Below are 22,693 nucleotides of genomic sequence, written 5' to 3'. Positions count from 1 at the left end.
AAAAATAGAAAGAAATTAGCCAGGCAATTAAAAAAATAGAAAATATTAGCCAGGCATGGTGGTGCACACCTGTAGTCCTAGCTACTTGGGAGGCTGAGGCAGGAGGATCTCTTAAGCCCAGGAGTTTGAGGTTGCTGTGAGCTAGGCTAAACACCATGCCACTCTAGCCTGGGCAACAGAGACTCTGCCTCAAAAAAAAAGAAAAAAAAATTAGAGAACAATGCCAGGTGTAGTGGCTTACAACTATAATCCCAGCACTTTTGGAGGCTGAGGTGAGAGGGTTGCTTGAGACCAGGAGTTCAAGACCAGCCTGGGCAACATAGTGAGACCCCATCTCTGAAAAAAAAAATTAGCTGGGTGCAGTGGCATGTACCTGTAGTCCCAGCTACAAAGGAGGCTGAGGGCAGGAGGACCGCTGGACCATGAGTTCAAGGCTGCAGTAAGCTATGATTGTGCCACTGCACTCCAGCTTGGGCAACAGAGCGAAACCCCTATTTCTTTATACACACACACACACACACACACACACACACGTTAGAGAACAATACCAAAATGCTGACAATGGTGGGATTATCAATTATGGGTGCATTTTCTTTTTGTGTTAATTTCTCAAATTTCTTATAACAAATTTAGTTTGTTTTTTAGAGATGGGTTCTTGTGATGTTGTTGCCCAGGCTGGATTCAAACTCCTGGGCTCAAGCGATTCTCTTGCCTTAGCCTCCCAAGTAGCTGGGACTACAGGCGCGTCACCATGCCCAGCCTGAATTATTTTTATGTAAGATTCTGCAAGACATTTATGGCAGTCATTACTTTGGTAATGAGACATGAAGCATACTCAGAAATGAGACCATTTTAAGAAGGGTATTATAGACTAAATTAAGGGACTTGTCTTTTATCCTGCAGGCAAGAGGGGCAGTTATTGAAAAGTTCTCCCTGGGGGTTGTGAAGAGATTGTATTAGGAATGGATAAGAATGGAGTCAGGGATATTAAATCAGGGGATGGCTATATTAACAGATGATGGTGACAGGACCAGGATAGTGGCACTGAGTAGGGAGGGAAAGATATGGGTAGATACAAGATACTTTTAGGAGTAACATTAATAGAGGACTGAGTGAATATGAGAGATAAGGAAAAAAGAAAGTCCAAAGACTCTGTTCAAGTTTTGGCATCAAACTACCTGGGTGAACTATCATTTGCTGACAGAGGAAATAATATGCTCTGAGTTATTACCTTGGGGCAGGTGCTGTACAATTATCTGATTGCATTCTTACAACTCTTTGCAGAACTACCATTTCCACTTTATAGGTAAGAAAGCTGAGACTGAGAGAGGTAAAATATCTTGCCCAAGGGCACTCATGTAATTAGGGTGCTCAGATTCAAACTCAGCTCTAAGTGACTTTTGAAAGTCTGTGCTCAAACCATCAGCGTCCTGCCTCCCAACCCAGCAGGAAGAACAAGTTTAAAAGAAAGGTTGGGGAGTAGAGAATAAAAGAAGACAATGTGTTTGTTTTTGGATAAGCTCATGTTAAGTTCAGTGGAGACATCCAGGAAATTGATGGGCACGTGGTTTAGAACTCAGGGGAGAGATGTGGGCTGGAGATTGGGAGTCATCAGTATCTAGATCACAAATGAAACCAGGGGAGTGGATGAGGCAGGTCAGGAGATGGTGTCACATAAGAAAAGTCCTGGGGAAAGCATCTAAGGAATGTGAATGTTTAAAGGACAGGTAGAGGATAAATTGTTCACAGAGGAAACTTGGAGGAGCCAGAGAGATGGACAAAGAACCAGGAGACTGTGGGCCAAAAGAAGAAAGTGTTGAAAAAGGAGGGAGGGATCAACAGTGTCAAACACTAAGAGTTCTAATCAAATAAAATGAGAACTGAAAATTTGCCACTGGCTTTATGATTTAAAATTTTGATCTTTATATCTAGATTATAATTGTCTTTCATATATAAATTCAAAAACTATAGCACCATGCTTAATATAAGTAGAACTCTGTGAATGTTCTTGGGTTACAACATTATAATTCTTAGATTCTCTACAAAGCATATCTGTTTTTAGCTTTGTATATAATTTTCATGTTTCATTATTCTCAAAACCAGTCTTTGTCTAACTTATCTCTGAATAAAAGTCGGCAAGCACAGCTTCAATTCTATGTGTAAGCAAAATGATATTTGTAATCAAATTAGTAATTTAAGATATAGTGGAAATCTAGCCCAATTCAGGTAACAAAAGAAAGATTCAAGTAATTCCATATTACAAAATGCAAGTACACATAATAACACCAAGTTTTTGAAAACTGGGGAAAAAAATAAGATTTAAACATTTATCTGACTAGCTCTGAAGGACCAATTTTTAGCCCAGTTCACTTCACCTATATGTATAAAAGAAGGTTCATTATTAGCAAATATCTTTAAAAATCCTTACTTATTCTTCCCATGGAACAAACATATAGGCAAAGGATCATTGAGAAATACTCAGTAAATATACAATTTTTGAAATCAAAAGCAATCTAGATGTGGGGACAGGTCTTTAAAGCAACACTTCAAATACAGATACCATGAAGAAAAATAGACAAATTTGACTTTGTAAGAATTTTTAAATCCTTCATGATGAAAGACACCATAAGCAAAGTTAAAGAACAACAACAAAAATAAAGCATTGTTACGTATTTGCCACACATGTAACAATGGATTAATACACATAATAAGTAAAGAACTCCTACAAATCATTAAGAGACACACATCTTAGTAGAAAAAATACACAATGGATAAAAAAATGACAATTAACTGAAGAAATACAAGGTCAAAAAATACACCAAAAGATGCTCCACTTCATGACTGATTGAAGAAATAGAGGTGAAAAAAACCAGTACAAACTCTTTTGTTTGACTTCTACTTAACTGATCTGCAGGGTTAACCAACCGCATTCTCTTTACCCTCTGTGAAACCTACTTGATTCCCAGAACACCATTAAAGCTGGTAGGTTATTCCATGTGGGCCTCTGCACTCCTATTTCTACTAGTTGAGTTACATGTTTACCAACAGTAACTTAGGTTGGTTTCCCAATGCATTTATGTCAACTGCATTTGTTGTTATAATTATGTAATTTATTTACCTATTCTGTAAATGGATAAAATATAAGTATGGAAAGAGTTTGTATTTCTCTGGAAATTAATCTGAATGCTTTGGAAAAAACTTTGTAACCTTAAAAAGCTTAAAAACACTCTAATTAGCTGTGGATGAAATTAATGTAAGAGACTAGGGAACATGTAAAATCTAGAATCATTTAATCCAATCAATTAGTGCCATTAAGTTCTCACTCTACTTTAAAAAAACTAAAATGGCAGATGATACCTAATGGGCATAGTTTATGCATGAAAGATAATGAAAAACTTTATAAAAGTGTCTATAAGTATATTTATATAATTTTTAAAAAGATTTTTCTCTGTAACTCTGTTTGATTAAACTAAACTAATGGCCTTGATTTCAGAATATAAGAAAATTTCTACTATCATGAGATGCCATTTTTTGCTTATCAGAAAAACAAAAACAAAAGAATAATATCTTGTGGTAGTAATGGCACATAGAAATGGGCACTTTGATATTAGGAGTGTAAATTTGAACAATTTTGGGGAGGGTTTATCAGGAAGTTATTTATTAAAATTAAAAATGACTCAACAGTAATAAGCAGTCAACTTACCTACTGCCGGAAACAATTAAAAAACTGAACAAAACATACAATGATTTCAAGAACTGGATATGAGTAAATGATGGATAGTGATCCCTTAGAGATAGAAAACAAGCAAGGTGAGTCCTGCTACAGCCTCTGATCACTGCCTTGAGAGAGTTCCCAGGCTATGGGGCAGAGAGAGAAAAATCTAAGTGGAATTCAATAGGCAGAGTTGAGGACACAGAACTCAAGAGTCTGAGAGATCAAAGGGGCTAGTGTTTGCAGAAAAGAGTACCAAAGAGAAGAGCTGCATAGAAAGAGAACACCTGAGATCTGCAGAGGGTCTCCCTCTAATATTCAGTAGAGTATTAATTAGTGCATGTGTGTAAGGAAACTGCCTGAGGCCCAGGAAATAACCACCCAAAAGGATTTAAGGGAACAGCTCCTCACGTTCACACAGGTCCAAGAATAGTGACTATTCTCACCAGTCAGCCTGAAGAGCCAGGAAAAGCTCAAAATTCATAGTACATTAGGGTAGAGTTCTCAGAAGTGTCTTGCTTTAAAAAGTAGGGTCTAATTAACTTTGGAATACTTGCTGCTCTGGTTCCACCTAACAAATTTTAGAAGTAGGATTTGAAAGGATCAAACTGTTTCCAAGTAACTTAACTGCATCCCAGGGCAAAGCACAATAATATTTACAGAAGTATAAAAATATCCAGTCTACGACAAGATAAAATTCACAATGCCTGGGATCCAATAAAAACTTTCAAAGAAGAAGAAAAATATCACCCATGATGTGGAGAAACACCAATCAATCAAAAACTACCTAGAATAGATACAGATATTAGAATTAGTAGACCAGGACGTTAAGACAGCAATTTTAACTGTTTTCCATATGTTCAAAAATCTTGAGCAAAAATGGAACTTGTTAAGTAGAAACACAGAAGATATGAAAAAATACTCAAATCTAACTTTTAATAATGAAAACTATAATGTATGAAATTAAAAAATACACTGAATGAGATTAATGATATATTAAACATTGCTGAAGAAAAGATTAGCAAATTTAAAGCATAGCAATTGAACTTATCCAAAAAGAAACAGAGAAAAAAGACTTAAAAAAAAAAAAAAAGATCTCAAGCAGTCTAAGATGTGTGTAACCGTAGTTTCCAAAGGTGGAACAGAATAAAAATATGTGAAGAACTAATGGTTGAAAAATTTCTAAATTTGATGAAAAGTAGAAATTCACAAATCTAAGAAGCTCAATGAATCCCCAAGCACAAGAAACAAGAAAAACTACACTAAGGCACATGTGACCAAATTACTCAACACTAGTGATAAACAAAATCTTAAAGGCAGAAGTGGGAGGAAAAGGCACATTATGTACAGAGGAACAAAGATAAAAATGGCAGGAGATTTCTTGTCTGAAACAATGAAAGTGTGAGACAGTGGAGCAACACTTTCAAGTACTGATATTTAAAAATTGTCGACCTAGAATTCTATAACCAGTGAAAATACCTTTCAAAAGCAAAGATGAAATTCTGTTTCAGACATGCAAAAGCTGAAATAGTTCATCACCAGCAATTCTGCACTAAAATAAATGTTAAAAAAAATTCTTAAGGGAAAGGGAAATGGTAAATGACGGCATCTCGACAAAGAAATGAAGAGCACTGGAACAACTTAGATGAAATAGACAAATCTCTTGAAAGACACAAACTACCAAAGCTCACTAACCAAGAAATTGTTAGCCCAAATAGCCCTGTATCAATTAAAGAAATTGAATTTGTAGTTAAGAATTTTCTCACAAAAGTAAACTTCAGATACACATGGCTTCAATGGTGAATTCTACCAAACATTTAAGGAAGAAATAATACTAATTCTAACCAAACTCTTTCAGAAAATTGAAGAGAAGGGAATACTTCCCAATTCATTCTATGAGGCTAGTATTACCCTCATCCCCAAATCATACAAAGACATTACAGAAAAAGAAAATCACAGATTGTATCTTTTACAAATACAGTTGCAAAATTTCTTAACAAAATTTTGCAAATGTAATTCAAAAATGAAAATGTGACAGTACATCATAATCAAGTGAGGTTTATCCCAAGAATAGGACAGTATTTTAAAATCAATCAAGGTTATTTATTACAATAGCAAAATTAAAGTAGAAAACCACAGAAACGTTTCAATGCATAAAAAGCAATTGACAAAAATCCACATCCATTCCTGATTTTTAAAAAAACTCCATTAAATTAAAAGTAGAAGGGAAATTCTTCAACTTGATACGGTCATTTATAAAAAATCTACAGGTAGCACCATTTTAATGGTGAAAGAAAGACTAAATACTTTCCCCTTATGATCAGGAACAGGATAACATGCCCACCCTCACCACTTCTTTTCAAGATTGTAGGGGAGGTGCTAGTCAGTACAAAAAGAAAAAAAAGAAAAGAAAAAGAAAATGATAAGGCATCCAGATTTGGAAGGAAGAAACCAAATGTCTTTATTCACAGATGGCAGAAAATCTAATGGAATCTTCAAAAGTGCTACTAGAACTAATAAGTGAATTTAGTAATATCTTAGGATACAAGATCAATATAGAAAAATCAATTGTCTTTCTATATACTAGCAATGAACAATTAAAAATTGAAATTAAAAAAGTACCATTTATAAAAGCATCTAGAAATATAAACAGGGATAAATCTGACAAAAGACATAAAAAACCTCAAGAGTAAAAACTACAAATATTGCTGAGAGAAATCAAAGAAGACCTAAATAAATGGTGAGCTATACCATGGTCATGGGTCAGAAGACTCGACATTGGTAAGATGTCAACTTTCTCTATGTTGACCTATAGAGTCAATGCAATCTCACTCAAACAATTCCTTTTTATTTTGGAAATTGACAGGCTGATTCTAAAATTCAAATGTAACTGCAAAAATCATAGAAGAGCCAAAACAACTTTGCAAAAGAATAAAATAGGAGGACTAATATTACCTAATTGCAGGACTTATTATAAAACTATAGTAATCAAGACAGTGTGTTATTTGCATAAAAATAGACAAATAGATCAATGGAATAAGCAGTCCAGAAATAGACTCACACATACACAATCAATTCCTTTTCAACAAAGGTACAAAGACAATTGAGTAGTGAAAGTAAAGTCTGTTTAACAAATGGAACCTGAACAATGGAATTTACATACACAAAAAAACCCCACAAAACTTCAGTCCACATCTCATAATATATAAAAAATTAACCCCAAATGGACCATAGGCCAACTATAACACTTATAAAACTTCTAGAAGAAAATATAGGAGATTATCTTCTAAACCTGGAGTTGGGAAAGATTTCTTGGATACACCATGGAAAACATCATTCATAAAGAAAAAAAAGTAATAAATTAAGACTCCATTAAAATGAAAAACTATTAAGAGAATAAAAAGACAAAGCACAAGTGGAAGAAAATATTTCTAAATCATATGTGTGAAAAAGGGCTTGAATCCAGAATACATAAAGAACTTTCACAATTCAATAATAAAAAACAAAAAATGAAATGAAAAATGGGCGAAAGAATTGAACACACATTTCATCAAAGACAACAAATAGATGGCAAATAAGCACATAAAAAGATGTTCAACTTTCATTAGTCATTGAGGAAATGCAAATTAAAACCACAATGAAATATTGCTACAAACTTACAGGCTAAAATTACGGCTGACTATATCAAGTGTTAGGATGTAGGACTGGAACTCTCACAAATTGCTGGTGGGGACATAAAATGGCATAGCTAATGCATAAAACGGTTTTGCAGTTTCTTAAAAAGTCAAATGTACACCTACCATACCATCCAGGTATTCCACTCCTAGGTATTTACCCAGAAAAAATGAAAGCATATGTCTACACAAAGACTTGTACACAAATGTTGACTTGTTTTATTTGTAAGAGCCAAAACTTTTGATACATACAACATGGATGAATCTCAAAAGAGTTAACCTGAGCAAAAGAGACCAGACACAAAAGGCATATATACTATATGATTCCACATACATAAAATTCTAGAAAATTCAGCTGGGTGTGATGGCTCGCACATGTGATCCCAGCACTTTAGGAGGCCAAGGCAGGAGAATTGCTTGAGGCCAGGCGTTTGAGAACAGCCTAGACCCCATCTCTACAAAAAATAAAAAATTAGCTGGTATGGCAGTGTGTGCCTATAGTCTCAGCTACTCTAGCTGTGACAGGAGCCTAGGAGTTCAAGGCTGCAGTGGGCTATGATCTGCACTCCAGCCTGCGCAGCAGAGCGAGACTTTGTCTCTGGAAAAAAAAAAAAATCTAGAAAATTCAATCTAATGTATAGTGACAGAAAGCAGATCACTGGTGGTGTTAGGAGGACGAAAGTAGACTGGGGAGAGGTGCACATACAGATTACCATGGGGTACAAGAAAACTCTGGAGGTAATGGGTTTGGTCATTATGTTAATGGTTTTGCGGTATCAAAACGTATGTCAAAACTGTCAAATTTTCCCTCAATAAAGTTGTTAAAAACTGAACCAACAAAGCTGGTACATTTAGATAATAGAAATCTATGCAACAGTCTTAAAGAATGAGATAGGGCTAATATATACTGATGATTTCCAAGACACAATATTAAAAAATAAAGTACTATAAGCAATACACTACCATTGTGATTTTGTTTTAAACAAAAAAGGACAGGCTGGGTGTGGTGGCTCACACCTGTAATCCTAGCATTCTGCGAGGCTGAGGCGGAAGGATTGCTTAAACCCAGGAGTTTGAGGTTGCTGTGAGCTGGGCTGACACCACAGAGCTCTAGCCCAGGCAACAGAGCGAGACTCTGTCTCCAAAAAAAAAAACGACACTTAACCAACTCTTCCAACAATTACTTCTATGTGCAGAAAGATACTCCAAAATTGACTGGGGGGGGAGAGGGAAGGTATTGGCTAGAGTGTGGGGTGGGAGAGACTTACTTTTCACTGAACACCTTTTGGAACTATGATTCCCCACTACACCCACACCAAATGTATCATTTTTAAAAACAAACGTAAAGTAACCCATTGATTCCATCTCTACGGATCTGTCCTATAGGAACACTTGGGGAAGTGTCAAAAGATGTATGTACAAAACTATTCACTGAACAATTGTTACTACGTGTTAATGAAATAATTTATGGAAAAAAGTTCTAAAACATTGCTATATTTCATATTTTTTTTTAAACATAGAAAATAATGGCCTAAAACTAACTTGCTCTCTTTCACAAAAATCTCAAAGTACGTAGACTTGACAACAATTGCCTCTGGGATGGTTCTAAATGGAGAGTTGGGGGACAGGCAATGAAGGGGGAAGTGTGTGTAGTGACTTACTTTCTAAATTTCTGAATTGCAGGAAATATTTTTGGAAATGAGTGTATATTTCCTTTTAAATGAAAAAAGTCAATGAAGACTTTTTTTTTTTTTTTTTTTTGAGATAGAGTCTCACTCTGCTTGCTGCCCAGGCTACAGTGCCGTGGTGTCGGCCTAGCTCATAGCAACCTCCAACTCCTGGGCTCAAGCGATCCTCCTGCCTCAGCCTCCTGAGTAGCTGGGACTACAGACGTGCACCACTACGCCCAGCTAATTCAACGAAGGTTTTTCAAATATTCAAATCATTGGTTTCAGAATGCAGGGTCACCACAACAGATGTGAAACTATACTGGGTTTTACATTGGACTTCAGAAGACACTCACCCTTTTCCGAGCTTCAGATTTCTGGAAGCACTCATGCTGGATGAAAGTCGCTGCAGCACAAATCCTGGATGGTGGCGTGTGGTCTGCATCAAGCATATTTACTGCTCGCTCCAGGGTCATCTCCATGTCTGCATTCCTGGACAAACAGTCACAGATTCAGCAAGATGCCAAACCTGCTCCCTCCTGCCTACCAACTTGATCCTCCAGAGATGACGCAGCTAACCTTGGGGAGCACCTAGAACATCTGAGCTTTGGCTTTTCTTCAGCCAAAAAAAAAAATCAGCACCTGAGGTCAGAAGGTACAGGAAGACAGTGGCAGAAATACTCCAGCTCTGATCAGACTAGCCTCTGAAGATGTCACTGAATAAAACAGAATCATAACATATACCAAAGAAAAGTACTGAACTCTTTTTTTAAGATAAATGTGTATAGTATAATAATTACACCTTAAAAAGTGTCTTTAAAAGGACAGTAAAACTTTTTAGATGGAATTTAAAAGAAATTTGTTCACAGAAACTAAAAATTATTTCTACCCTGATAATGTCACACCTATAGAGGAAACATCTCTCAAAAGTCATTAGATTTTTCTCAAAGCTGCTCAGAATCTGTTATCTCACCTGAAAATGCGTTAAAAATATAAGCATTCTAAAATGTTCTTATTTAATACATGTAATAGTATATAAACAGTGAAAGTCAGGAAAACTGAGTTTTGTTTTGTTAAAGTAAGTCATGCTGGTGTGATAGAATACATTAGGAAAAATAATAATTAAATGCAATTATAAATATGTTTTTTCTTAAGTAAAACAAATATATTCTGTTACCATTTGCTTTGTCGCTATAATGACATTCCCTTTGTCTATCCTAATAGCAGACTTTTTTTGTCCTTTATTAATTGCAAGTGATGATGAAGTCTGATGCAGTTTGACACAGAGAGGATAATTTATAGAGGACAAATAAAATTGCCACTTGTAAAAAATGATAACTCCCAAATGCCTCATTGAACTGTGTTTTTTCCTCCCCTTTTATTTCTGCGTGGAAGGTGACTGAGTTAGGCAGTCTTTTGTCAAGGTGGATGCTAGCACATTGGGGCTCCTGTAGGCACTGCCTCAGAGAAGCCTAATCAGGATGGCAATGTCTTAAGACCATGGTCAAAAAGTAATCTAGACGCTTCTTTGGCTCAAAGAGGGTTACATTTGACTCATTCCAGTTAATGGAGACACTGAAGACATCCTGGGAAGGTGTTTTATATTTGCTAGCAAGCACAGCGAGTAAATTAAATTCTCTTTTCTATCAGGCAAACCCACTAATATATGCATATGTGTACAGATGTGAGTGTGAGCCGTGTTGTGAAGGGTGTGTTTGCGTGTGGGTGGGTGTGACGCAGGTGAGGGGATAAGGAGTAATGGACCTCATGACTAAAAACTAATACCTACTGCTTCTGAAACACTTGTTCAAACATAGAAGTGTTAGCTCATGAGTATAAGGGCATTAAAAAGGAAGCAGAACACTTCTGTCATCTATACTGTGAATTATATAATGATCTCATATTTTAAAATGTGCCTCAGGAGTTAATTTTAACTGGTAAAAAAAAATGCAGGCTATTAACCATTAAAACTAGAATTTGAGTCATTTTCGTTTATATATTGTAAACATATCTTTCAAAAGAGATGGGAATACTTTGTATGCATGGACTCTGATGCCTTAGAGAGAAATCAAAACTCTCCAAGTCTCAAGCTCAATGGCAAAGTTAAGTCATTACCAACCATCACTATAGGTGTTTTAACTGATGAAAGATTGTTCATAATATAAGAATAGCCTTCTGTTTCACGCAGCTTTAAAAAATGATTCAGCCATTAATCCACCTTATAAGCCATAAATGACTCAGGAAAATTTGAATTTCCTGTCTAACACCCACAAATAATTCCATTACTCTAATCCTTTATTTTCCTGAATGTGATTCACAAAGAAGCACTGCATTCACTCTCAGATGACCCAAAGCTACTTCACTTTATCACTAAAAACAATTCTAAACTAAATGAAAACTTACTTCCTCAGTAAGGTTTGCTATAGCTGTCTGGGCATAAATTTTGTTTTGTTACTGTCTATAAAACCCAACTCCAGGCTGGGCACAGTGGCTCACACCTGTAATCCTAACACTGGGAGGCCGAGGCAGGAGGATTGCTTGAACTCAGGAGTTCGAGACCAGCCTGAGCAAGAGCGAGACCCCATATCTTCTAAAAATAGAAAAATTAGCTGGGCATCATGGCATGCACCTATAGTCCCAGCTACTTTGGGAGGCTGAGGCAGGAGGATCTCTTAAGCCCAGGAGTTTGAGGTTGCAGAGAGCTATGATGACACCACTGCACTGTAGCCTGGTTAATGGAGCAAGATCCTATCTCAAAATGAATGAACAAATGAATGAAGCAAATAATCCTTACTGAAAAAGACAAATATGCAGCAAAGCATTGAAAATACACAATAACCAAGGCTGGGCATGGTAGCTTATGCCTGTAATCCTAGCACTCTGGGAGGCCGAGGCGGGAAGATCCCTTGAGCTCAGGAGTTGGAGACCAGCCTGAACAAAAGCGAGACTCCGTCTCTACCAAAAATAGAAAAAATTAGCCACGTATGGTGGCGCATGCCTGTAGTCCCAGCTACTTGGCAGGCTGAGGCAGGAGGATCGCTTGAACCCAGGAATTCAAGGTTGCTGTGAACTAGGCTGATGCCACGGCACTCTAGCCCAGGCAACAGAGCAAGACTCTGTCTCAAAAAAAAAAAAAAAAAATTCAACTCCATAACACACATACTTTCTGACCCGAGTCTGGTTCCATTTCCTGATATCCTCAACCCCTTTTCTTCCCCTTCCCAGATTATCTGCACCACCCTCCAATCACATGGGACTTTTAATCCTTCATAAACACTGCCCCTTCTTCACAAGCCATTTCCTTGTATTTTTCTAGGAAGCTTATCATTCTACCTAATTCTTACCCATTCTTCAAGACTCAGTTCAAATATCACGACTTCTGTGAAACCTCTGTGCACCATGCCCAGCTAGTGCTATTCCTTTCCTCCTCTGTTCTCCTGCAGTGTTCCTCTCCTCCATCCCTTTCTCTCTCTCTTCACCTTTCCTCCTTTACTTCCTTCTCCCTCCTCCTTCCTTCCTGCTTCCTTTCCCACTCACTTTAGAAAACACTTCGTGAAGCCTGCATGAATGTGGCCTGAGAGATGGGGTTGGGGCTAGGGCTGGAGGATAAGGAAGAACATTTGTTCCCTTGCCTCATTGTCCCCTGAACGTAAACTCCAGAATGAATCTTTTAACTTTAGTTATTAAATAATATGTTAAATTGATGTCCATGTAAATGAAAATAATGTAAGAAGAAGCAGTGTAAAATACCATTGGTGAGATAATGGTATTTGATATTACTATGTCTTATAATGAGACATTACAAAAAAAGTAAAAAATAAAAATAGAAAACAGTAGTTTTTTTGTGTGTACAATCTCCTGGTAACCAGCATTCCTGCTACTAACAACATAGCCCTGCCCCAGGCAGGTTCCCCTGATGTTAGAATTCGGCTACACCTCTGAAGGCCAAGCAAACATAAAGATATGGAAAGCTCCTGCAAGTGTCAGATGCTTGGTAAGTCCAAATTCCCTTACACTTAGGATAATTCTAAAGTGTGGTGAAAGCACTACTGCAGTGGGCTAATGAGAGACTGGGAAGTGACTGGGTCGTTTAAGAAGCATGGGGGCGGCCAGGTATAGTGGCTCATGCCTGCAATCCTAGCACTTTGGGAGTCTGACGTGGGAGGATTGCTTGAGGTCAGGAGTTCGAGACCAGCCTGAGCAAGAGTGAAACCCTGTCTCTGAAAAAAAAAAAAGAAAAATTATCCAGGCATGGTGGTGCAGGCCTGTAGTCCCAGCTACTTGGGAGGCTGAGGCAGGAGGATCACTTGAGCCCACGAGTGTAAGGCTGCAGTGAGCTATGCTGATACCATTGCACTCTAGCCAGGTGATAGAGTCAGACCCTGTTTCCAAAAAGAAAAAAAAAAGCATGGGGGCAACAGAGATGGAGGAAGAGAAAACATCCAGTTGTTGGAGGAGGTGGGATGACAGTTTTGTTACTGTTAAAATCATTTTGCTAAAACTGTGCCTATCACAAATCCTAGACTATAGTAGGCATTCCATAAATTTTAAATTATCCATTTACAAGCCTTTATCAGCTCTTTCCTCCATAAATACTTACCTGATACATTTTTTCCTCTTTATAAGTGTGTTCATATTGCCAAAGATCTTACTACAAGAAAAATTAGAAGTCTCATGCTGAATTTTACTTTATAAAAAATATTTCCTGCTTCAAGATTATATTCAAGATTAGATTAGCCCTAACATCTTGAGAAGTAGCTTATCACCAGTGCCTGCCTGGTCAATGGGTACGCTGCACAATTTCACTTAAAGGGATGATTAGAGGTAACAAGTACCATTAAGCAACTTTAGCAACCAAACAACGATGACATATTTAACATTTTATCCTAATGACACTAGATCATCATTTCAAGAGTTATTGATTTAATCATTCATCCATTTCTCAACCTTTCTCTTAGTAACCTACTCAGTTTACAAAATTTGCACTCTAGTATTAAACTTGAATAAAGGTTAAGTTCCAAAACTAATTTAAATTAAGCCATAAAGTAAACAGGAAAGGGAAAGGAATGCTTTAAAAATCATTTTTATCATTCAATATTGCCAAAAAATACCCTCCAAATCACCAATGGTGGAAATCAAAAAGTAAAGGTACCAGGTATCAAAGGAAGGAAAGACTCCTAGAAATCGCTGCCTTTTCATAGTTCTCAGTCTTTTTATGGTAGTAGTTACCAAAACAGCATCTGACGTCCATGCTTAGCACTAAGAATAAGCATTTTTACCTTTTCTTTTCTTTATTTCAAGGAATGATTAAGAAAATGCACATTCTTGGTCTACTTTGGAGTTTGCTCTTGTTCAGAGCAGATTTTCATACAGCAGTGGGATCCCTTCAGCCAGCATCTAATCTGGAACAGATGGACTCAATGTCACATTTCCCCACAGAGCTGCCATGTGAGCAGGTAGCTTGGCCCCTGTCCCCGAGATAAATAGGCTGATCCGTCAATTAGGCAGCTGCCTGAGAAGTCATTATTTTAATCACTTATCTCTGGAAACCTTTCTCTCCATCCCCAGAAGTGCCAGCTTACGCTGTCAGGGCTGTGGGAACAGAATGTGCTGGCACTGACTGAGCTGCAGATTCAGAAAGGGACTCACCCGAGTTGGGAGTCGGCGAAAGTGCTTCTCTCCGCTGAGAGCATATTCCCACTTCCCCCTGCCGCTGCCTGGGCCACGGTCATGTGCGCTCTCCTCCCGCTGGAATCCACAGCGACACTGGGCCCAGCTTCCCTGAGCGTGCGGGTGCTGTGGAAGGAGCTCTGATGCCAGGAGGATCTGGCGGCCCTGTTCTGAGTGACGGGCTGCAGGGGCACCAGTGGCCTCACCTGCCCGGCGGCAGGCCCTGGCGTCAGATAGTTCTCCTTCTCCAAGAGATTTCCCAGGCTGTGACTGGTCCCCGGCCTGGGGTATGTGAGCACCATTGGATTGGCAGGGACGCTGTCAAAAACCGTGTCACTAACTGATCCATACTGGTACTGTCTGTGGTAAGTGTCATAGTAGCGCTGCCTGTTTGTGGCACCACTGTTGCTGAACCCCACGATCTCTGAGCGAGCGTATCTCGGTGGCATGAGCAGGGTGGCCCGCCGGCTCTCTTGGTGACGCAGGGCTGGCCCGGCCTGGCTCCTCTGGCTGTAATGGTAATCGCTGAGCGAGTAATGAGCCCTCTCCGGGCTGCTATCCGGAGAAATCTCAAGTCTCCTTAGAGGCTGCCTCAAGGATCTTTCTTCCACCGACTTCTGTGAACTGTACTGTGCCTTTCCTCTCCCCCAGCGACTTTCATAGGCGGCAGTTGTGCCAGCCTGCATAGGAGAGAAATAAAGTTTCAATGAGGCATAAATCAGTTTTCATCTTTGTTGAGGACTGTTACACAAGGTGTCCATTTCTCTGAATCAGATAAGAAGGTGGCACCTTTCTGAGTAGTCACTTTTCAAACAAGACTTGGTTGACTTCAGTCATATTTATTTGAACTAGGATGTGGCACTAGGGACTGTGTTTAAAGTCCCTGGTTTTCCATGGTGCCTTTACAAAATCAATTTTCTCAAAATTCACTTAGGAAATAATAATAAGTGGGAAAGGTAAACATTAAAAAACAATCTAAGGAAGTCTGTAAATGTTTTCACAGTAATCTGATAACTAGGGTGACATTCTTTGATATCCTACCTTTAGCACGTCATAGGTTTTAGTAACAGGGGAACGTCCTCCAACAAAATCATTTTCAACCAAGTGTAGGTTGTAGACATACTCAGGAACACTACTGGTTCGGTGAAGATTTCCTGCAATCAAGCAAATGTGAAAACAACTCAGAATATAAGTGGGCCAATCAGTACATACAGACTGTATAACAACTGTACATTGAACTTTTAAATTTAAGTAATTAAGGCCAATAACAAGTATTAAATTTATATTAATGTTTTTAAATGCTGGTTTACCACCGCCCTTGGATATGGCAAATGACCAAAGGTTACCAAAACATTCTCTACAAGTTTTTCAAAATGAAAGTTGAATTAAAAAACAAAAATAAAAAAAAAAAAATAAAGGGAGAGGGGATTCACAAAAATCCAAAAATGTCTGGCTGTCACCATGCTGAGGAATTTGGGAATCACTCTTTTGTTTAAGTGGTCTGTACTATAAAGTTCAGTTTCTCAAGTCAGAGAACTCTGTTCCTGGGGCAGGAACGCAGAAGCTTTTTGTAATAAGTAGGTGTAGGCAATAAATATAATGGTGACTCAACATTACTAGATAAGACGGCTTGTGTAAACAACAAGGTGGATCAGTGCAGTCAAAGAAAACATGAATCCACTTACGGCCAAGGCTGGGGTTGAGGTATTTGGCAATCTGAGAGTTAGGCAGGAGAGGAAATCAACCCCTATTCTACAAATGACTGCTTTTGTGGAATTATCTGGCTCGTCCTTTGTTTGGGGGTCTAGTAGCCAGCCCACTCTCCCGAAAACACTGCCACTGCCAGGAGGCAACCCTTAGCACTCAGCTCCGTGGAGCCCACAGAGACTCTCAGTCAATGCATGTCTCATACATCTTAAAATACATCTCTTTGAGGGGAGGGCCATGGAAAACAGCACTTCGTCCCTCTTCTGCCTCCTTTATCCTTCTCTTAGCTTTTTCCCCCTTTTGTAATCTTTTACTGCCTCATCAAAAAAAAAAAAGCTAATCAAAATAATCAAAGATCTCCAAAACCTAGGTAATTTCTAGTTCCCTAATCCTAACCAAAATTCCTTTTTCTGTCATGTTTCTTTTAGAAATCTGAGGGTAAAAGAATAATTAACTCTTCTAGACTTCAGAGACTCATGAAAGATACTGAGAATAAAACAACACATGCAGTTCCTTTCCAATACAATCGGAACATAACATACTTTTCCAACAAATTGTTACAAAGTAAAAATTTCAAAAGACTAACAATACATTCACAGGATATTCTGAGGGGGAGGAAGAATGGAAATTGTTGTTGCTGGAGAACTAAAAAGTCTGAATCCATTCCAAATTTTGTTTGTACATGTGTCCTTATTTCCTGCAGCCAAACAATCTGGCTGATAAACAATTTCCAAGCCTCAAGGAGGACTTCGGGGAGGCAGTGGCAGGCTTGTAACTGTCACCCTAAAGACAAGGGAAGTTGAGATAAGACAGGCATCTCCTGTTTTCTCCACAAGGGTTGGCAAAAGGTCAGGCAGACCTTAATTTTTAGCCCCTTGACAAAGAATGCTTGGAAACCTGGACCTTGAATGAGGGAAAGGAATCTTTTTTTTTTTTTTTAATTCTTTTTGTAGAGATGGGGGTCTCAGTACATTGTGCAGGCTGGATTCCAACTCCTGGGCTCAGGTGATCCTTCTGAGTAGCTGGGGCTACTGATGTGCACCACAGCACCCAGCTTGAAAGGATTCTTTGCCATGACCCTGCAGCAAATGTTAGGTCAGAACTTAGGACTCAACCCTTAATGCCTGGCTGAGGCTCGGGCACATGCTAACCCTTAATCCTCAACTCTGCACCCACTGTTCCTTCTCTCTTCCCCAATCCACATCCCCAGTCTACCGAGGGCCCTGCTGGTGTGGGAAAGGAGGCTAGCAGGACAGGTACAGGGACAAAAAGGTTCTAATCCTGAAGGTTCTAGGGACCAGGGTGCCCTCAGCCCTGGGAATGTGGAGAAAGGGGAAAGGGTAGGGGAGAGTGCTTAAACTACCCCACCCCCAATAAAACAAGCCTTCTCTACAGAGGCTGTGGCCAGGCAGAAAATTGTTAGCTGACACATAAGAAACCGAATTTACCATCTTTTTAAAAATTAGTTTAGGGGTATCCATGTTCAAAATTTTAGATCACATGGAAACTAAATATACGAAGGTCAGGGACAATCTAGAATGGGAAAATACTAATGGTCACATATGGATGGAGGCTGGAACCATTAATTTCTGTTACTCTACAATAAAATGGCTGATGATGAAAGCATGCAATTTTAGGAATCCAAAAAAAATTTTTGCAAATGGGGCCCCTGTAGCCCACCATCACCTGCAATGTTACCTTTGCCCTACTTCCAGGAGTAGGTAGATATTCAGGAACAGTTAACAGGGGACTACTTCCATCTTTACACTGACATTCCTGCAAAGATTTTTAAAATATATAAGAATCTTTGGACAGGACCCAGTGAAACAGTATATCCTATCAAATAGCTAATTAATCAGTGAGTTTTATAATCAGGCTTGTTGAATTAATATGTTTAACTCACATATTAAACATTCAAGCTGTTGCTGTGAGTTTTAAGGCTTTTTAAAGGAATTTTTATGAACTCCTCACATTTCAATACCTTTCCTTTAAGTAGCTCAAATTATTTTACATTTCTTTACAATATTCTATGATGCAGAGTCGGCTAGTATCATCTCTATTTATAAGTAGGGAAACTTCAATTACTTGCTTTAAATTGCAGAGATTTAATAGTCAGGTTTGAGCTCTAGATTCCGCCCTGGAGGGATTATTATCATAGTTCTTTATATGAGAACCAAAAACAATTATTCTCTCTTTCCTTTAGAATGTTTACCTAGACAACTCCAAATAATCTGTAAATATTAATCCTTTACATTTGCCAACATAAGTTCTTATAAGGAAGCTTCTTCTTCAGTTTTAGATGAATGAACTGAGACCGGATTAATGATTCTCAAAGTAACTACAAGGCAGATGGAAACAGGGAAATAAATGAGATTGATTTTTTTAAACCATAGACTCTCCTGTGGAATACACATACAAGATGCGACTCCTGACATTCCACCTGCAGGCTGGCACAATCGATGGTTTCTCTGGTTAAATGGCCAATCTCAAACAACAGATGATGCTGATTAATTTGCCTAGGCAGTCATGAGTTTGAAATCAGTATGGTGGATTAAAGGTGAATTAACAGCTGTGTTCTAAGATTTTACAGAAATTTTAGACTAGATGGAATTTTAAAAAAAGGTAAATACTAATGAGGATGGAAACTAACTTCTTTAAGGAAAGCCATTATTTTCTGTTCAGAGAATAATATGGCTGTCGAGCATATAAAATAACTTGGCCATGTCCTTTTCAGAAAATAGAAGAAAGCAAACAAAAATAAATTATACATACTGGTGCATCCTGCTTTAAATAAATATAACATGAAAATCCAGATTTTCTTACACTGAAAATTAAGGTGTGACTCTATTTCAAAGGATTTGTTTACTTCTAAAAAGGTGGTAAGTATCTTCCCTAAATGGAAGAAATCTATAGACTTGCTCTGGAGCCTCCACTCCACTACTTTTTGTGTGTGTCGACAGATCACTTAGATGCCTGTTTTCCATAATTTCAGCTACTAACAAAATTTCTGAGAAAGACGTTTGTCTGAGAAAGCATACATCCAAATACTCTCAAAATGGTAAGGTGACGGGTTTCAGGACAGGCCATCCCCAAATATGGCACCTTGGCATTTGAGGAAACAGAAGCAGGAAGTTCACCCTCATCTTGCTCTCACCCTTTTTCCCCTGAAGCAGACCATATAAAGTCAAGCTGACTTTCCCTTGAATTAGGTCATAAAACCCTCATTCCAGAAGGGTCCTCCCTATACCTGGAAGAAAAGAATGTCACACAGGGAAGAATCTGAACAAACAGGTTCAGATTCTAAGTTCCCCCAGTTTATTACCCCTAGATCATGCCCCCTTTGTCCAATCATACTTCTGCATGGCTGTCTATAAAAATAGACAGCTTTCTTTGCTTCTTTGGGTCTTCATTTCTGAAGGCTGACATGTCATGTAAAACTTATATTAAATAAATTTGTATGCTTTTCTCTTGTTAATCTGTCTTTTGTTATAGGGGTCTCAGCCATAACCCTAGAGACCGATGAGCAAAGAAATCTTTTCTCCTCTACAAAAACAATATGCTAAAATGAGATATGGTTTTTTTTGTTTGTTTGTTTTGAGACAGAGTCTCACTCTCTTGCCTGGGCTAGAGTGCCATGGCGTCAGCCTAGCTCACAGCAACCTCAAACTCCTGGGCTAAAGCGATCCTCCTGCCTCAGCCTCCCAGGTAGGTGGGACTACAGGCACGTGCCACCATTCCCAACTAATTTTTTCTATTTTTAGTTGTTTGGCCAATTTCTTTCTATTTTTAGTAGAGACGGGGTCTCGCTCTTGCTCAGGCTGGTTTCGAACTCCTGAGCTCAAACAATCCTTTTGCCTCGGCCTCCCAGAGTGCTAGGATTACAGGCATGAGCCACTGCGCCTGGCTGGTGAAGGATTTTTTTGCATATGTTGGCATATAACATAGGATTAATTTGCCTGGATTTATATATTTTTTTAAATACTTCTTTTATCTTCTATTCCTGCTTTCCAAGAAAAACCACCAGATATTTATAAAAACCACAATTCTACATCTTGCATACAGCCCAGGTAAGCATTTGCTTAGGCTGAAAAATCAGTAGACTTTGTTGGTTTAGAAAACTATGGTGAAGAACTGTTTTAAAGCAGATCAAAGTCTAATAAAATTTAAAACTTTATTAGAAATTTATTGAAATTTATTGAAAATTTTATTGAAAATTTAACAAAAAGTTGTGCAGTGCTGTACCTTGTGATGAGTTAACACGGTTCATATAATCGACTAGGAGAAACAACTCGGTGTTGAGGTATACGCTGGAAAGTACTAGTTATGAGTGCTTACAAAGTTGAATAGCTCTCCTAGAAGAGTGGGCCACACACTCTTTGTGCCAGTGTGTGGCTGACTACTCACTGTTATCACTCACATAATATATACCAGCCACTGGAAGTCCTCATTTTCCAGAAGCTCCCTAAACAGTCTGAGAACTATCCTTTAGATATACCAGTTTATGGCATTTTTGGGACAATTCTCAAAATACTGCTCTAGATAACCACAAAAATACATTTTAAAAGGCTCTTTTATAGCACAGGTGTCTATGTCATATTTTGTTTGAGGTGTTGGAATTTGTGATTATAAACTGGTAATTTAGCAGCCTCGTGAAGTATTAAATAGATATATCCTGGAAGTGTCCAAATCTATTAATTTGTAACATTGTCTCCTTGCTTTGATATTCCTGCCAATTCATTTGCTGAGCCCATAACGATTACTTATGAGACTTTAGAACGGCAATGACAAACATCACATTATATTCAAAATGATGTCAAAAAGATAAATTTATAGAACTCACAAATTACTTTTTGCTTTAAAAAACTCACAACGGGTTTTCTTTGTAATGACTCTCAAGTCATTTTATTCCCCCAGCAACCAGAGGGGGGAACTGTGGGCTCGAGGCCACATGTGGCCCTCCAGATCCCCAAGTGCAGCCCCTCAACCGAATCCAAACTTCACAGAACAAATCCCTTTACTAAAAGGATTTGTTATTAAAAGGATTTGTTCTGTGAAGTTTGGATTCAGTCAAAAGGCTGCACTCTAGGATCCAGAAGGCCACATGGGGCACAGTCTCTTCCTTGTCAGGACTAACCACTCCCAATTGATTCAAACTACTGTCCCTACTTTAAATCTACCAAATGCGCCAAATGTATTTTCACAAAACCTCTGCACTTTTCACGTTTCTCCGGTGCTGAAACATCTGTGACTCACAATTATCAAATTCTTTAACTTGCATTCAAGATCTCCCTCTACAATATGAGGCAGAGGAGAGGGGTGAGGGAAGGCTGCCTATAAGGTGACACAACTGAACTGAGTTTTGAGGGGCATGTAAGAGTTAACAGGCCAAAGAGAAGGGAGCAGCTGGGGGAAGGGAGGAGAACCAAGCAAGATAAACTGCAGCCTGTGTTTGCTGGAGAGCAGGGGTAGCTGAGATACGGATGAAGTCTGAGAAGCTGCAGGCCTCAGATCATGCAGGACTTGGAATGCCATGCTGAATAAGAATTTTACTCCTGCAGATAACATCGAGGAACTGAAGGAATTTTAATCGGGAAATGATGCAATGAGATTTTAGAAAGTTCATTCCCTAGTAGCTCTGTGGAGAACGGACTGGAGTGGGGCCAGATGAAAGCAGGAAGAGGTTATATTATCTTCCATGGAGATGTTTACCTCTTTGACAGAAAGAATCGTATCTTACCTTGCCACTTCTAGTATAAGCCAGCTTCAGCACTTGACAAGTTAATTGTTGATTAGTCAGAATGCTTAACATTTGAAATACCCTAGTTACACAAATTCAGTTTGCACTGAATTCTGCAGGCAGACATCTATTCTGTGGCTCACCAGAGTGGAGCCAAAATGTGAAGATGGTAGTGGCATATTTGCTGTTATCGTGCGGTGGATGGAAGCTGCTCAAATATTTTCTATTGTTCCTCTGTCATTCTGGGTATATGAAGAGGAAGAAAAGTTGCTTCCCCTAGAATATAGGTAGACTTTCTATGTTATTAGAGAAGCTGAATTTGTTCATTTTGGCAAGGTTGATTTTATATTTGGATAATATATATTTATTACCATTCTATTATCTGTATGGCTTGTACATTTATCTGTAATGTTTTGGTGGTCTAGAATAAGTTCATATTCTCTCTCAAGGAAAGTTCTCGTTTGTTTTTGTCTTTCGATGAAAAAAGGTAATCAAGATCCAATAATCTTAATGGGATTCTCCCCGC

General features: G+C 38.4%; 1 protein-coding gene across 1 annotated transcript in view; it reads right to left on the bottom strand.

Moving 5' to 3' along the window:
- Positions 1-22,693, bottom strand: part of PKP2 (plakophilin 2) — an 83,361-nt gene that overhangs the window by 54,452 nt on the left and 6,216 nt on the right. Inside the window, exons 2-4 of the mRNA XM_012641050.1 lie at positions 15,765-15,877; positions 14,703-15,403; positions 9,410-9,545 (exon numbers count right to left, since the gene is read on the bottom strand). Coding sequence (XP_012496504.1) covers positions 9,410-9,545; positions 14,703-15,403; positions 15,765-15,877 — 950 coding nt within the window. The remainder of the gene's footprint in view (positions 1-9,409; positions 9,546-14,702; positions 15,404-15,764; positions 15,878-22,693) is intronic.

Source organism: Propithecus coquereli, unplaced genomic scaffold, assembly GCF_000956105.1.
Source record: "Propithecus coquereli isolate 6110/MARCELLA unplaced genomic scaffold, Pcoq_1.0 Scaffold16, whole genome shotgun sequence".
In the NCBI taxonomy this organism is placed as follows: Eukaryota; Metazoa; Chordata; class Mammalia; order Primates; family Indriidae; genus Propithecus; species Propithecus coquereli.
Note: the sequence above shows the minus strand (reverse complement) of the source record. Positions and strands in the feature narration are given on the sequence as shown.